At 38.4% G+C, this 18,175-nt stretch overlaps 1 protein-coding gene across 1 annotated transcript in view; it reads right to left on the bottom strand.

Moving 5' to 3' along the window:
* Positions 1-18,175, bottom strand: part of LOC114457054 (protein arginine N-methyltransferase 3-like) — a 76,688-nt gene that overhangs the window by 54,855 nt on the left and 3,658 nt on the right. Inside the window, exons 5-10 of the mRNA XM_028439091.1 lie at positions 16,967-17,072; positions 16,635-16,794; positions 15,335-15,476; positions 12,565-12,630; positions 7,888-8,009; positions 2,460-2,559 (exon numbers count right to left, since the gene is read on the bottom strand). Coding sequence (XP_028294892.1) covers positions 2,460-2,559; positions 7,888-8,009; positions 12,565-12,630; positions 15,335-15,476; positions 16,635-16,794; positions 16,967-17,072 — 696 coding nt within the window. The remainder of the gene's footprint in view (positions 1-2,459; positions 2,560-7,887; positions 8,010-12,564; positions 12,631-15,334; positions 15,477-16,634; positions 16,795-16,966; positions 17,073-18,175) is intronic.

Genomic DNA, 18,175 nt, shown 5'->3' with positions numbered 1-18,175 from the left:
CTGCATGTCAACACCATTAAGCGTTTTCCAGCGAGTCGACCCATCATTAGTGATGAATCTGAGAGTTCCTACTCAGCCTATGGGAAACGGAGCTTTCCACTCCGCCTTTAGCCACTTATCTGCTGCGGACTGTTTGTTCTTTGGCGTGCAGAGGGAGATAGAGAACCGATCAATGGTGTGAGTTATGAAATGACAGCGGAGCTGCTGAAGGCATTCTCTCAAACACTGCCACGGTAGGCAGTGGTAGACACTCATTAGGCCGTTGGAACCCAGCATTCATCACACATTTCTGTGTATTCTTCCTGTAACCAACATCCACCTACTCTGTCCGACTAATCCACACCGTGTTAGCGATACAATCCTTTGTTTCTTTTTATCCTTAATAGTCAGTTAATTAACGTCTCACTTCCTAATAATGCATACAAGGTCATTTACATGAAGCACAATTTGGAATTGCCTTTCTACAGTAGTTTCACTAAAATTTGCCGCGTCCATCGTTTATCATTATTATCAATATCGTTCTGACATATAAGGCATTTTTTAAATACAATCAAGCTCTTGCCTTTAAAAAAAAACAGATTAAAAAACAAAAATCCACACAATCTCCTATTGAGTGGAAGAACTCTGACCCAGAGTAAATAGGCAAGTACAGTATGTCCAGAGTTAAAGTCGGTAACACTTTACTTGAAGCTTCATACATAAGGCCGACATTAAGCTGTCATTACTATGAATAAGGTGTCATGGAGGCTGTCATTAAGTGTCATTCGTTACCCTAACCCCTAACCCTTTGTTACCCTGACCCAACTAGATTCCTCCACCTAACCCAAAAAAAATTTTTTTTTTGTTTTTTTTTTTCCAAAAAATATTGTATTACTATCTCAAGCCTATTACCATCAATCTAGTCTATTTATGACACGAGGGCTAGTTAAAACTCAGAAACAATAATGGTGAAATTGTATATAATATAATTATTTTCTGGTATTATATCATCAGAAATAGATTTTTCATGGGTTTTTTTTTGTACCGTCAATCAAACTTCATTGACGTTGTACCAGAGAACCAACAAAATTAGAAGTATGAAGTAGGTTATGTTGTTAAAATGGTAGTGAATCAGAAACCACAGAATGAAGCACTTGAAGGCCTCTGAGATTATTCTTCTGGAAGAAACAGGAGAGATGGCTAATGTCCATGGTCAGCAGCTATTGTCACTTAGACTGAGATGTTTAATCAAATTCAGTTAAAATTTTTGGACTAAAATCTTAAAACAAAATAAGCATCAAACAAGTCAAATTAGACTTTTCTTAAAGGGATCCTCCACTGTTTGGCCTAAAACCAATGTACGTATTAGAAGATCCAGAGCCTGATTTTAGAGCCTGTGTTCCACCATCTTTAAATCATGTGATTGATGATGTCACACCACGCCATTTGCCTGTAAACATCCCATTGCTCTTCTTCTCTGCGCCATTGTCTCCTACAAAACTGCAGAGTTGTAACTGTTGGAACTGTTTTTGGGTCACAACTGTTTTTATCCTCTTTCGTAAAACAAAAAAACCAAACATGATGCGAAATAATGCATTTATGTTAGGCATAGATCTTCTAATAAGTACATTTTAAAGGTTTTAGTCCACATATGAAAAAATGGTGGAGGATCCCTTTTGTGAAATAGTATTAACTTTAACAATATTACATTTTTATTTAATTATTATTAGATATGAATTATAACCAGATTCTGCTTTGACCTTGATTTGATATTTCTGTAATTTCAACCGTGGCAATAACATCTCCAGAATGTCTACGCTTACCCAACAGAAAAAGCATCATGACTAAGTATTATAATGCTGATCGAGTGCTAAAAAAATCCAGTTTCTTTGGGAAATGTCAATTTCCCTCTTATGCGTGAAAACTGGAGGGCAGCGTTTGAAGTGAAGTCTCAGTCAATGTGAGGAATGTGTGCCGGTGCTGCCCTGATGGGAAGTGACTGGAGGTTTTTTTAGATTTATTAGCACACACTGAGCCGGTGTCATCAGAGATTACGCCCTCTATCTTTCACCATTTCACCGCCACGTCAGCCACCAACTTTCAATTTCCCCTGTGAGAGGACGGAAGGGCTGTGCCTGGCGACCCCAGCTCGTGACCCTGGAGTTTCACGATAGATGAGCGAGTGGGGGGGGGGGGGGGATGAGTATGCTCATGAATAAGGGATGAATTCAGCGGTGCAGTCAACTTTGCCCGCTTGTATCGTAGATAAGAATCTCTCTGATAAATGGCCATCATGGGAAAGGAAGACTGTTCTTACTGGTTAGATATTCAGAAGAGCGTGTGGAGGAGTCATGTTTAAATCACACTTAGAACATACAGTGAATCCACCGCTGAGTGTCTAAAGCCTTGTCGTGGATGTGAAAAAAATACCCAATAACCTAAACTTAATTGTACAAGTGTGTAAATAAAAATGGACTAACCATCCATTCTGAGATGATGATGTCAACTTTCTCCACGGGAAGCTTGATGTCCTCTATTCTGCCTTTGATCAGAGTGATCTTGTCCTCCAGGTGGTTGGCCCTTTAAGAAACAAAAGTCATATGATCAAGATACAACTGTTGAAAAAACTGGACCATGGGGATGTAAGGATTTATCCTAAATCAGCTAAAAAATCTATGCAAATAAAAGGGAATTAAAATTTAATACAGCAAAGTACAGTATGTGCTTCCATACTCTGCTTAAACAATAGGGGGTAATCAGGAGAAAAAGGACGAGAGTTATTTGTAATGTGTAGATTTTAGTGATTATTCCCACGCTTTCATTCTTTTTCTCATCAAACCAAGTTAAACATTCACAAACCGCATGGAAAAAGGGTTGCATTATTTAATTATTTTTTTAATTTGGATGTACACTATTTATAAAAAAAAACATTTATTACTTAAAAATATTTGTTGATGAAATGCTGTCATTATTTTTTGCTTGTTGAACCTTTAAAGGAGCGTGGTAATTTTAAGTACGTCACATCGGACGTTTTCTATCTGAATCTGCTGAGTCAGTATTGTGCAGAGATATCGTTTGAAGAATGTTGTATGTGTCAATAAACAAAATATGTCTTTATTGAGAAAAAAAACAACAATAGGGGTTATGTGACTGTTTTATTGACGCTTATTTTGACGTCACGCTCTTGGTTCAGCACGCACACTTGACTGCACCAAGAGCGGCGGCGGGAGAAGAGTTTTAAACGGGCCAAAAAAAGACTCAACCTGGTCCGAGCCTGAAAAAACACGGCCCTCACCTGTCTGACCCGAATGAAGCCGATGTTTATTTAAGCCTGAACACGTTTCAGCTTCACAATATTCACATCCGTGCGTGCGTATGAAAAATCAGTGTTTCCCATACATTTATTGATTGGTTGCGGCCCGTCACATAAACATATTTTTTTTGGGCACTGTTCATCTTCTGTGTATGTAGCACATCATTACAACTCCTGTACATTTGGTGGCGCTATGCATCGCCTTCGCCAATAAAACCAAAGAAGAATCGCTGAATCAATTTTTTCTTACACCCTTAAAGTGATCCTCCACTGTTTTTACAAATATGGCCTAAAAACTTTGAAATGTCATTATTAGAAGATCTATGCCTAACAAAACACATTATTTTGCACCATATTTGTTTTATTAACTTTTAAAAATGGGACTACTTTACTGTTTTAAAACCTGTGCACCGCCATGTTGAAATCACTTCATTGATGATGCAAATCACCCCTTTTAGTCCATTAAGTTCTATAGGAGGTGAAGCATTCAGGATCATTTCGTCAGAATTACAACTTGTGCTGCTCTAAAAATCAGTAAAAGTTGTAAAAGTCGATGTAAACCTCTTTCGTTATGTGAGCTAATAAGTCCAGAAGTTTGAAAAGCTCAACGTCATGTTATATGAACCTGTTTCTATATAAACATAACAGGAAACTCAACATTAAATCATGCTGTTGGTAGTGTTAGCCAACAGGCTAACCACTTCATGTGTGCCGAGCTGCTGCTGCTGCTGCTGGTTGGGCAGTTAAGTTACTTAATTTATTTATTCAACATTATTATTATTTCATTTAAGTAATTTAAATTCAAATTTAAGTAGATTTCATTGTATTTATTTTAGTTTGAGTTTATTTTTAAGAACTTGTTTTTCTTATTTATTTATTTTAAATCAGGCTAAAAAAATGTAATTCTTTTCTCCTCTGACAGACAGGGGCCTTTCCTGCACAGCACGGCACATATTTCCAGTGTCAATGGGCCCTAAGTTGGAGTTTTACACCAAATTCTGCATTGGCTGTAAAAATGTGAGAAATGTGTTTCTCAGGTCCAAAAATCCATACATTTTTACATTTTTACAATTTATGCAAGTAATCAGTGCTGTGGTTTAAATGATTCTCTTAAAAAAAAATAAAAAACCTGAGTATCAATCTTATTGAATATTCCATTATCGAGACAGGCAATGTTACAGAGGACGCAACAATTACTCACAGTCGCGCAGAGTGCATTTCTGTAGCAGTCAGTGATCCTAATCTTCAACCATCTCTCCCCTCTCAGCTGCTTTTCTGCTGCTATCACCTTCTCCCAGCATCACCCCCACCCCTCACCCCCCACCTTTCACAAGAGGGAACCACTGTAATCTCATTATTGGGGTAATTTAGAGGACAATGTCAGGGCTCTGGGGACAGCGAGTCAGTATCTGTGCAGCTTTGTAGCCGAGTGTGTACGAGGGGTCGTCATTATTAAAATCCAGTGTTTTCAATTAACACCGGCATTCAATTTATTTCCTTATCTTACATTCAGGCAACGTATTGCTGAGCATGTTTTAATACAGTTAAAATGACTGTACAATTGTAATACTTTTCTTAATCTAAAGCTTTAGCTTTTTTTGGTTAGAAGGTCAAACTGGTCCTGGATAACTAGCCATCATGACTACTCAGTGTTTCCCACAGGACCAGAGGGTGGGGGTTCAAGTTCGAAAAACTTCAATTAAAATAAATACAATGCAATATATTTTAAAAATTTAATTTAATTAATTAATTAATCATTCTGCAGCTTTTTCGGTTTTGCGCTGTTCGTCTTGTTGAGCCTGTGCGTTATTGATGACGCCAATCGCCAATTTCAGTTCTTTGAGTTCTATAGGAGTGAAGCATTCAGGATCGTCAACTTGTGCTGCTTTGGGTTGCTCTAAAAATCAGTAAAAGTTTAAAAAAAAAGTCTAGGTAAACCTTTTGTTTACCGAAAAATTTGATAAATAAAATCCATGACCCAAAAAAATCTGTGACCGCAGTGGGTGACAGTTCCAACTCTGCAGTTTTGTAGTAGACAATGGCCATGTTTATATGATGTTTTTTTCATTTGGAATTAATTTTTTGAATTAAACAATTTGGGAAAGCGCGCCTCTGCGACAAATGCACAGAATGACCGAAATTAATTTAAAGCCGAATTATTCCATTTAGAATTAAAATCAGAATAACTTAATTTGGATTTAAGTTTAATTCGGAATGACCACTTTTATTCAGAATTAAGTGTTTACAAGTCAGTTTAAAGACAATTTCATTTTTATTCTGAATTAAAGGCGAATTAAAGATTTGATGTAAACGTATCCAGTAAAGCAGAGAAGAAGAGCTTTCCTAAGGGACCTTTACTCCCCCTTAATAAGTGCGCAGCTGACGCTTTGGTGTTTTGTGTTGTGTGTTTTGTAAGGCAGGAATCCTCTAATAAGTACATTTCAAAGATTTTAGGCCAGATTTGTGAAAACAATGGAGGATCTCATTAAGCATTAAGAATATATTCAATAGGAGGAAGTTGAGCAGGGAAAGTACATGTATCGGACACAAGAGCAAGTGCTTAACACACAAAAGAAAACCCCACAACATCCCAATCCTAGCAAACAGAGTTCAAACTGACATTAAGGTGGGTCTGTGTGTTACTTTAACTGTGCATGTGTGATAAGTGAGCGGAGGGGTACAGCAGTTACAACCTCCTCCGTTAGCTGAATATTCACCGCTGGCGAGCCTGCGTGCCAACAGCGAATCACTGGGCTGTAAAATTAAAACGTCTCCTTCCTTCAGCGAACCCTGTTGCTTTGCTTATAGGACACTGTCTTACACAAGTGTTATAATAGCTGTCATAAGGCACCTAACTCAAAAATGCATTATGTGGACGCCCGGTGATAGTAATTGCAGGTAGCAGTGAGTGCGATAATAAAAGCAACGCTGACAGGGTTCATCTACATGTTTATGTTTTAATGGAAATGATTTTAGAAATGATGCTTCCACAGGGGGAGACGAGGTGAGAGGGGAAAGAGTCCGACCGCAGGAGGAAAGCATGCATTTGCTCTCCTGGAGACAACCATCTTCAACAAATAAAAGGCAAGTGGAGGTCACAAAGACCGTTATTTCTGCTGTACACATCCTTTAAAAATAGGGTGACCATATTTTGACTTCCAAAATAGAGGACACTTGGGTCGACCTCAGCATACTTAAGACTGCTAGGAAAATGGTGACAAAGTGAAGGAATTCACAGGCACCAGCTGGAGAACAGTGGAAACAGAAACGGTGTATGGAATGGAGACTTTAACTGCAAAGTTACAGTTGAGGTCTGAGGTCTTCATGAGGAGACGGCTACCAATAGCAAAATACCAGTGTAACTTCACTCATTGACTGCCAAAGATGTCTAAAGACGTTTTTCGGCTGGGGTTGCGAGGAGACAGTGTGACGAAGCACTCCTCGAGCTTGTACCATGATGTAGTGACCAACTGGTGACATGTAGGTGGCAGTAGAGCACCTTTGGATGAGAGATCACCGTGATGGGCAGAGCTCAGAGGGAGAGGAAAGGAGTTTTTGAGACAGAAAATGGCGCTACGGAGTTGATGCTGAAGTTCCCAGCAGCTCACAGCAGCACACACTCCACCAGAGCATGTGTGAAACTAAGTGGTGTTGTGATGGTGAAAGAAAACGATAAAAAAAAAACAGGGCAAGCGGTGACACTCGGCATGTTCGGGATGAGGAGGAAGTTGCGTGTGGGGAGAATGACGGGGGAGAGACTTGGAGGACGACCAAAATACAGTAAGAATACCATTCAATTCTGAACTAGATGGTGAAATAATAATAATTTTGCCATCAAAAGCCCAGTCTCAGTGTTGTTTTTGTAGTTTTATAGAAGGAAACTAATGTTGAGGTGTTGCTAAGGCAAAGAACAAAAATATTGCTTCAATGTCACTAATAGATTTTTTCTGAAAAAGCCATTTTTCTCAGCTTTTTGTCACAAACTGACGCATGTTTGTTGCTAAAAAGAGAAAATTAATGTAAAATAAATAAAAAGTAAAAAAGAGCAACTCATCAACTTTCAGAAACTGGTGGAATTTCCCAGATAGAGCAAATATTAGCGGAGTTACAGTCATTCAAATTAACGTGTTCCTGAGATGCGTTCAAGGTCTCTGGGAAACAGACATTTTCATGAGTTTGTAAAATTTGGCCTTGTTGTCAAGGAACGTTCTGTAATGTGTTTTCTCATGTTTGTTACTGAAAAGAGAAAAATAAACTTAAAAAATAAAAATGAATAAATAATAATACATTAAAAAAGAAATAAATAAAGAGCAAATCCTTAGCTTTCAGAATCTGCTGGAGTTTCTCAAATATTACAGGAGTTATGGTCTTTTAAATCAACGTGTTCTGGAGATGCGTTCAGGGTCCCTGGGAAACATGAGTTTGTAAAATCTGGCCGGACGTTATGGAAAAGGCGTGAAAACAAGACATGTGCAGGTAAACCAGATGTATGGTCACCCTATTTAAACATCTGTAGTGTTGCTCTGACGTCCTGAGGACTTCCTGTAACCTGCTGTTGTTGCCTTTGCTAGTTTTTAGACTAAAAGATGACTCACCTGATGATGTCCATGGCCTGATACAGGATCTCTGACTGATCCACTGCTATGACCTGTTTGGCCCCGGCTCTAGCAGCGAACATAGACAGTATTCCAGTCCCACAGCCCACGTCAAGCACCACCTGCAGGTGGGAAGGAGGAAGAGTCGGTGGAGTGGAAAGACAATCCTCATGTGGAAAAAGGATTGATAAATAACGCCACCATGCAGGAAATATTTCCACCAAAGTGTGTGTGTTTGTTAGCAGGATTACATCAAAAGTACTTCACAGCTTTTGACAAAATCTCAACCAAAGATAGACTTTACACCATGTAAGGTTCCATTACATTTCTGGAGGGGATCCAGATCAATATGCTGATTCTTAAAGGGATCCTCCACTGTTTTTATAATTGTGGCCTAAAACCTTTGTAATGTCATTATTAGAAGATCTATGCTTAACAAATGCATTATTTTGCACCATATTAGTTTTATTAACTGTTAAAAATGGGACTACTTTACCGCTTTACGACCTGTGCGCCACCATGTTGAAATCACGTGATTGATGACGTGGTTAACCCATTGTGTTCTATTGAAGTGAAGCATTTAGGATAATTTAGCAGTTTTTTCAGGCAAAATTACAACTTGTGCTGCTTTGGGTTGCTCTAAAAATCAGTAAAAGTAAAAAAAAAAAAGTCGATGTCAAACTCTTTTGTTCACTGAGAGGTGATAAATTAAAATCGTGACTTCTCTTCTTCATGCCGTCTACAAAACAGCAGAGTGGGAACCGTCGTCCCCCTGTGGCCCATAGCAACACAAGTTGTCATTTTGACAGAAAAAGCTGCTAAATGATCCTGAAAGCTTCACCTCCTATAGAACTCAATGGACTGAAAGACGTCACTTCAACATGGCGGCGCACAAAGTAGTCCTAGTTTTAAAAGTTAATAAAACGAATATGGTGCAAAATGATGCGTTTTGTTAGGCATAGATCTTCTAATAAGGACATTTCAAAGGTTTTAGGCCACATTTGTAAAACAGTGGAGGATCCCTTTAAGGGTGTAAGAAAAAATTGATTCAGCGATGTCGCGATATCTCACCCCGCGATTATCTTATCGATACAAAAAATGTCAAAATTGATTTTAATTTTTCTTGATGAAAATATTTAGTCAACAAAATTACCAGTAACACTGACACAATAGTACAAAATATAGAAATAACTTCATAATTACTTTGCCTTAGTAACTAATTACTTTTACAGCATAGTAGCTGAGTTACTAACTCAATTACTTTTTGGGAGAAGTAATTTGTAATGGTAACTAATTACTTTTTTAAAGTAAAACGCCCAACACTGGTGGTTACTTAAAAGAATCAGAATTTTTGAACTTTTTTGGAAAATGGAATTTGACAGTTTGATAAACATGCCACTTGTTTTTTATATTGGTCCTTGAATTATAGTTAGTTACCATTTACTTGTTCTCACAAGTTAAAAAAATAAATAATATATATATATATATATATATATATATATATTTCATACCATTTTGTACTTGTAAAAGTAAAATTTGTAATTATTGATATTGTGATAAATATTGCATTTTTTAGTATCGGGATAGGCCTATATTATATGGTGGCACATAAATCGTGAATGGTATCGTCAGATTCATGGTAAAGCAGACCCCGACTGATTCTGGATCAGTTTCAATGATCCGTCATTATTGGTGAAATTTCAAAAATTCATATCTCGGTTTGTGATTGACTGATCTTTATGAAATTTGACTCCGTTATGTCGGGTTGGTTCCTCAATTACTCCACAGAGTTTCATCCGGATCAGATATGGATTGAGCATTTAATCACAATTTGTCAACAACAAAAAACGGTGGTGCCCACACATTAGGACCTACTGTATCATTATTAGTGCTGATATAAATTTGGCGTTTAGGTTTAGATTTGCTTTTGCTTTTTTATTTTTATTTTGCTGTGTTCCAGTTTAGTTTGAGGCTCCTTTATTCCAGCACTAGAATGATTGCTCACATCTATTATCCACACAAACAGACCCAATTCCCTGCAAAAGCAGTTGGGATTCAGCTAAAGCACAGCCATTCTGTGCTAATTGTGCTTTCAGAGGAATAACAAGCTGGTGATGGAGGTGTGGAATCGACATCTCCATTCCTGTCCCTTCCTGCGCCCGACAAGACAACACGAGGAGGTGCATAGGAGGAGGAGCTAAAAGGAGAGCTGCAGTCTCCTTCCTGGGGCACGGTCAAGAGACGTAGGGATGGTGATGATAACACAAATACTGAAGCCCTTGTAGGGCTGGGAGATATATCGAGATTCAAGATATATTGAGTTTTCTATTTTGGCGCGATAGAAAATGACATTATTGCCAATATCGATATATTTTTTAGGATCGGGATAGGCCTATATCATATGGTGGCACATAAATCGTGAATGGTATCGTCAGATTCATGGTAAAGCAGACCCCGACTGATTCTGGATCAGTTTCAATGAGCCGTCATTATTGGTGAAATTTCAAAAATTCATATCTCGGTTTGTGATTGACTGATCTTTATGAAATTTGACTCCGTTATGTCGGGTTGGTTCCTCAATTACTCCACAGAGTTTCATCCGGATCAGATATGGATTGAGCATTTAATCACAACTTGTCAACAACAAAAAACGGTGGTGCCCACACATTAGGACCTACTGTATCATTATTAGTGCTGTTATAAATTTGGCGTTTAGGTTTAGATTTGCTTTTGCTTTTTTATTTTTATTTTGCTGTGTTCCAGTTTAGTTTGAGGCTCCTTTATTCCAGCACTAGAATGATTGCTCACATCTATTATCCACACAAACAGACCCAATTCCCTGCAAAAGCAGTTGGGATTCAGCTAAAGCACAGCCATTCTGTGCTAATTGTGCTTTCAGAGGAATAACAAGCTGGTGATGGAGGTGTGGAATCGACATCTCCATTCCTGTCCCTTCCTGTGCCCGACAAGACAACACAAGGAGGTGCATAGGAGGAGGAGCTAAAAGGAGAGCTGCAGTCTCCTTCCTGGGGCACGGTCAAGAGACGTAGGGATGGTGATGATAACACAAATACTGAAGCCCTTGTAGGGCTGGGAGATATATCGAGATTCAAGATATATTGAGTTTTCTATTTTGGCGCGATAGAAAATGACATTATTGCCAATATCGATATGTATATATATATTTTATAGCTTAATTTGTACCAAAATACTATTTTTAGGAGACACTGCTTTTTCTATTCTTAGAACAGCATGAAAAGCTAAATTAGATGGATTTCTGAGTGCAACCAAACCCAGACCTTTCCCTAAACAAGCCACATTACAGAACTCACTCACACGTGCTGTCCCTTAGAGGAGAAAAAGCCAAAAGTGGCACATATTGTGCAGCCGTTAGTGTAAATAAATGTGCCTGTGTGGCATCTTGCATCAGCAAATTTAACCTTGAATTGTCTTTCTGGTCATTTTAATTAAAATTATCGAGATACATATCGTATATCAGCATTTTGAGAAATATTGTGAAATGAGTTTTGGTCCATAAAGCCCAGCCCTAATATTTAAGTTTAATTCGTTCATTTGTAATTAAGTGTTCACAAGGTCAGTTTAAAGTGGATTTCATTTCTATTCTGAATTAAAGGGGTGTAAACATGGCCAACGAAACAGAGAAGAAGAGCTCTCCTCAGGGCTTTTACTCTCCCTTAAACAGTGCACGACTGATGCTCCGGTGACTGAAGTTAGCGAATAAATCACAGACAGGCACAGGATATATCGCGATGCATATCGTATTGTTTAGTATTGGGATACATCGTATCGTGACATCCAAATGGTATCGTATCGTCAGATACATGGCAATGCACACCCCTACTGATTCTGAGCTATATGCACCTACTTTTGGACTCAAATTAATAAAATAGTTTTGCATTATTAGAGTTTTTCCAACTACCTGATTTATTAAGCTTGAGTTTACTCCTCTGCAGCAAAACTAATCAAACTACTTTCTACTCCCAGTTTCTGCAGTGAGCTTCCTCATGTCACTGCTGCTGCTGTAAATTTTTATCTGCCTCCATTCCAAGTCCCCCTCAGGTTACACGTATAATTCTTTTCCTCTCCAGCCTCCGACTGCTGTTCAATGACCGGGACGGGGCTGCAGTGGCTACACACACACACACACACACACACACCCGCAGCCTTTATCTGCATCTCTATTTAAAGGCACTTCTCTGGAAGCGTCCCGCTGCGTTTATGGGTTCGCAGAGGGTCGCCGACGCAGTGCTGACACGCACACACACACGCGCACGCACACACATGCACACGCACACACACAGTAAGGGAAGGCACCAATGCACTTTGTTCTGTGACTGTTTGACACACGTAGGAGCTGACGGAGGAAACGTACGCTGCCATCAGCCCAGCGTTAACAAGCAGTCACCCAGAATGGATAGTCATGATGCAGGCCAATACTTTACTTTAGTGAAGAGGAAAAGGGAAGAAGGAATTGAACTGGTTATGGTTTTGCTGGTGCATGTCTGTTATCACGACTCTGCAGTCGAGCTGCGAGGGGCTAATAAAGTCACACAATGATTTAAAATCGCCTTGTTCCACGTATTTTCTGGGAAATACAGGAGCTTATACCTGATAACAAACACACACAGACAGTCCCACAATGACTCAATGACTCACCTTGTCTTTAAACACCTCAGGGTTGCTGTACATGAAGTCACGGTAACTCTCTGTGCGCACTTTATCCTGTGGAGAGAATACGCGGAATACTCAGCTAGATAAAACACATTTTCAACGTAGTAATTTACAGCTCATGTGCTGGGTGGGTGTGTTGAATATGCAATATATTGCTCTTATCAGCAGGAAATCTGAAGAAATAAAACAGCTTACGGCAAAAAAAAAACACAACAACAAAAGAAACAACTGGTCACGCTTTTTTCTCGTAGCTGCAGATAACAGGTGAACACGTCAGAGTGGTGATTCCTTGGAAAGTTCCAGGCCATGTGGGATAAGTCAAGTCAATAATAGCCTTGCCAATCAAGTGCTCCCACAACTCATAAATACAACAAAGCCATTTAAAACGCTGTGAAAATGGGAAAGAATGTGTGTCTGATAAGAATTTGTAACGTTTGATTTAAAAGCAAATAGTTGCTAACTTTTGTTTACTCAGCTAAGATCTATGCTCAGTTATCGGCATCGTCAGCCTTTGTAGCATAGTCAGAATAACGCTGTAAGATATACAGTAGCTGTTCAATGACACTCAACTATCGTCATCCCCCGCCAGAACGGTTGTCATTAAAACTCACAACCTTTCCCTAAATGTCCTAAATCTAAGAACTTAGATGTATACATAAGAAAAAATTATCACATCAGAAAATAAAATTCCTAACTATCTTCAATGGTTTCTAAGAAAAGCTGTCCCCTTTGAAGATATCTTCAAAGTAAAACTAATGGCACAAGGGCAATAACTCCGGAAAAAATGATTGCGCGCTTCTCATTTTTGAACTCCATCAAGGTATTGATACCCTGAAGCCACACACCAAATTTGGTTATCCTATCTTAAACGGTTTCTAAGAAAAGCTGTCCCCGCTAATCATTTAGGTCTATGGAAAAGCGTTTTAAAAGTGTATTTCGTTTTCATTTATTTTGAGAAATTCACAATTTCTTTTGCTGACATTATTCCTATGCTTGCATGTAAATATATGGTATAACCCCTCAAAATTAAATATATATATATATATATATATATATATATATATATATTGTTTATTTTTGGCACAGAAAAACAGGCTTTAATAATTTGTAGCTTAAACGATGCAAAAACGCACAATACTGTATATACTGTGTAATGATTCAGTCTGTATTTAATAACAGTTAAAAAAGATTTTTGCAGCTTTCTTATCTGTCCACACAGCCAGCCGTCGAAAAAAAAGTTGGCCCATTTGTGTACAGGAACAGGACCGCATCTGGCCCGCAGGCCACCATTTGAAAAACCCTACTGTCAGTAATTGAGTTCAATAGTGACTTATTCTATGAAGCACATATTTAGACTAGATCTTTTTCTTTTTAAATTATACCATTGGGTTTTGTTTTTTTAAACTGTTGAGGATGACGAGTATGATCAGTGATCACTACATTTCTTTTATGCGTTTGATGCGCTTCAGTGACCTTGAGGCGACCAAAGTTTGCTGCAAGGCCGCCTGCCGTCACTTCTTCTTAGCCACTCCTGAGCCTGGGATGCATTTTTCCAAACTGACGCACGCATATTCTAATGCAAAGCTTAGCACCAATCAGCTGAGCCGACTGAACCGAGTCTCAACACTGCAGTAAGTGACGGAGCGAAGGGTCTAAACAGCTTCATGCACACTGTGCAAACACATTGAGATTAGGAGTTATGACACATCTTACACTCTGGACACTGGACTTTTTTCCAGGTCGCAAACCTTCATTATGTAGCAGCGACTTTCAAAGTCTCACACCGCACTTACTGCTGATTGGAGGAAAGCAGTAAATTGTAGATCAGCCATAGGCAACTGGCGGCCCACAAAGTGCTGTAAATGCACAAAAACTCCTCAAACATCAAAGAAAACTACAGAAATATACAAAATGACTCCAAAAATACACAAAAATGACTCAAAAAAATGCAAAATGACAACAAAAACACAAACTGACTGAAACAAATCCCAAAGTAAATTCACAAAATGATTCCAAAAACACACAACGTAACAAGAAATTCACAAAAAAAACTGCATAAACACACAAAATGACTCCAAAATTATACAAAATGACAAAAATACACAACATGAAAAGCAAAATAAACAAAATTTCTCCAAAAACATACATAAAAGTGACTGAAACAACACAAATAAATGAAATGACTCCTAAAACACCCAAAACAACAACAAAAACATGCATAAAATACATAAGAGTAACTGAAAAGTATATCTAACAACAACACAAATGCACAAAATGACTCCTAAAACACCCAGAACAACTATCAAAAAACTGAAAAATGTACAAAACAACTCCAAAAACACAAAAAATGACAAGAAATACACAAAATGAAAAGCAAAATACACAAAATGACTCCAAAAACATAAATAAAATACATAGAGGTAAATGTAACAACACAAATGCACTAAAACACCCAAGACGGACTAAAAAAAACAACTGAAATACACAGAAATGACTCCAAAAACACAAAATGACAACTAAAGTACACACAAAAATATGTAAAGCGATAACAAAAATGACAATAAAAACACAAATTAGTTTTTATTTCCTGCATTATTGCTCAGATTGGTCATTATTCTGAATGGTGCAAGAGAGTAGATCTGTGTAAGCTGTTTATACACTGCTGAGCCTGCTTTACATACTGTATTTTGTGCTGGGACAAAGACTCACAGGACTATAAGAAGGATCTGAATATATGTTGAGGGACTGATCAAACCTTCAACATCTCCTCATGGATGCTGTAATGGCCATAGGAGCTAAAGTAGGCTTCATCCTCATCCTCACGGAGCTCGGCCACGGCGCCCATGGTGCTGGATCTGCTGGTTCCAGCGTTCAGCACCAGGCCCTGAGCCAGCAGCCTGAGAACACACACACACACACACACACACACACACACAAAGAACCGCATTCAACTTCTCATATGGGACAACGGAACAAAGGCAGAGAGAGAGAGAGGAAAGCACACAGCCTTCACGCAGGACCAAGCAGTAAATGAAGGAGATGGGAGGCATTCATCTTTCTAACTCTCCACCACCAGCAGCACTCGTTCAGTAATTTTCCCTTATAGCACCTAAAAGCTGCACCCCCCACCCCCTCCCCACTTTAACCTCCATGCTGCAGTGGAATTTTCCTTTCCCCTATCTATCTTTCCCTTTCCTACAAACTTCTTTCACAAGGTACTTCAGTTAATGCTCCTGCAAATCTCTGCTCAGCGTGTCCCCCTGCTGGTCTGCAGACAGACCTGCACTACAAGACAAGTACCCCATTTGTCCCACTACAACATTTTGATCTAATCAAGATCATTTATACCATAATTTTGTGTCATTTCATGGATTTTGTTGTTTGTTCTTTTTTATTATGCAGTACATTTTTCTTTTATTTTGTGTCATTTTGTGTATTCTGTTGTTGTTTGTCGTTTTTTTATATTATTCATCATATTTCTCTCTTATTTCATGTGTTTTTGTTGTCCTTTTTGTGTGTTCTTGGTATTATTTAAATGATTCACTCTGTGTGTGTTTTTGGTGTCGTTTGGTTGTTTCTTATGTCGTTTTTGTATGTTTATCTGTTATTTTTGTGTATTTTATAGTGATTTTGTGTATTTTTCGATCATTTAGTGTGTCCTTGTTGTCGTTTTGTGTGTTGCTGGTATTAGTAAGTATTTTTCTCACTTAGCGTGTGTTTTGGTGTCATTTTGTCTATTTTGTTGTTGTTTGTCAGTTCTTTTCATTATTCAGGATATTTTTTCTCTTATTTTGTGTGTTTTTGTTGTCATTTTGTGAATTGCTAGTAATTGCTGGTAATATTTAGTACGATTATCATTTTTAACTGAAAATAAACATAAAACTACATATTTTTAATGCTTTCTTTCGTTAATTTTCCTCTCTCTCAAGTACCCCCTGTAGTGCCATCACGTGCCCCTCATTTGAGAAACACTTCTCTCAAGGACATTCAGTAACCGAGACAAGATAAAGATTAAAAAGTGTTCAAATGTGAGGAAATGCAGTAGAATTACTGACTTGAGTTTGTGCAGGTCATCCATCGCTCTGGCCAACGCCTCCTCTGACTGACGAGCTCTCCCCTCTGCAGCCTGGGCCCTGCGCTGCAGTGCATCATGGGATTCAGACGCACTTGGCGAGCACGACGTCGACCCTTCACTGTCACAGAGCTCCTCGAGATCTGAGAGAAGAATCCGAGAAGTAAAGAGAAATATGTCAAGTTAGATTTCAATTACCTGAAACGTGCAGCAGTAGCAGCAGCACAAAGTCCATCTTTTGTCGGTGACTTTCAGTTGTTTGGACGTTTGAAAAGATTAGAAACAGGCAGATGGGGGGGCACACTGCACCTCTACCTGTTTGTAGCAGTGGGTCATCTTGTAGGACTGGACGCAGAAAGTCTTCACTCTCCCAGGGTAGAGGAGCACCTGACAGTCCCATGAGACGGGATGCACTGCACTTCTACACACACACACACACACAACAACAACTATGTAAACAAATTTAATCTGTGTACCCTATGTTCTTTGGTTATTCCGTTTTAAAACCATATCAAAATAACAAATAAACAGTGTGGTTAATTTGTTTTTCTGACTTAAAACCAAAGCAGAAATACAGAAAAACCAAAAACCAGATTTTTTCCTTTAATTTTTTATTTTTTAAACTTGTTCTGTCTGTGATATTTGGATATTTACGGGTAAATTAGAGAAAGAACTGAAGTCCGCTGCACCAGGTCCTGGACCAGGTCTCCTCACATAATAAGACTGTTTATGATTTATTTCAGCAGTTTTCTGGTCCTGCTCATGTTTTCATTCAGTCTGTGGATGTTTTAGTTCGTACAAAGCTGCTCACGTTTAGGTTTTGTTTCGTGGTGTTACGGTCCAAATAGTATCCAAATAAACTGGTGACTGACTATCGACTGGTGTGAGGAACAATAGATGTTAGAACTTCTACGATTTGACACTTTCGCAAAATCAATTACAGATTTTTTGAGGGCAGTAAAAATGTTTATTTTGCACGTTATAAATACCGCTAACGGCAGCCGTCAACACACATGGAAGTTGATCACAAGAAATGAGGAGCACCAGTAGATTCATTGCACCACCTCTGGTTCCTTTATCACATATCATGTACATGTTTTACGTAACATCCATTTTTTTGGACTAATTTACTATTTGGACTGTAACACTGTTCAGTAAAGTTTGCAGATATTCACAAATTTGGACTTCAAGCATCAATAACTCTTTAACGAAACGTCATCGACACACAATTTGTACCTCTGCCATCAGTGTGAGGTGGAAAACATGAAACAAGATCATTTTATGAAACGCAGCAGAGTAAAAGTCCGTCTGTGTGGTGAGATTAAAACATGAAGCTTTTTTCCTAGTTTCCCAGTAAATATCACACAAACAGAAGCAGATTTAATTTTAAAACAGAAAAATGCTCCTTGTTTGGTTTTTCTGGATTTTGGTTTTGGTTTTAAATCATTAAAACAAATTAACCACACTGTGGTTAATTTGAACAAAGGGTACATGGATTCAATTTCAATGTGACTTTTTCATGTC

Source organism: Gouania willdenowi, chromosome 3 (genome assembly GCF_900634775.1).
Source record: "Gouania willdenowi chromosome 3, fGouWil2.1, whole genome shotgun sequence".
In the NCBI taxonomy this organism is placed as follows: Eukaryota; Metazoa; Chordata; class Actinopteri; order Blenniiformes; family Gobiesocidae; genus Gouania; species Gouania willdenowi.
Note: the sequence above shows the minus strand (reverse complement) of the source record. Positions and strands in the feature narration are given on the sequence as shown.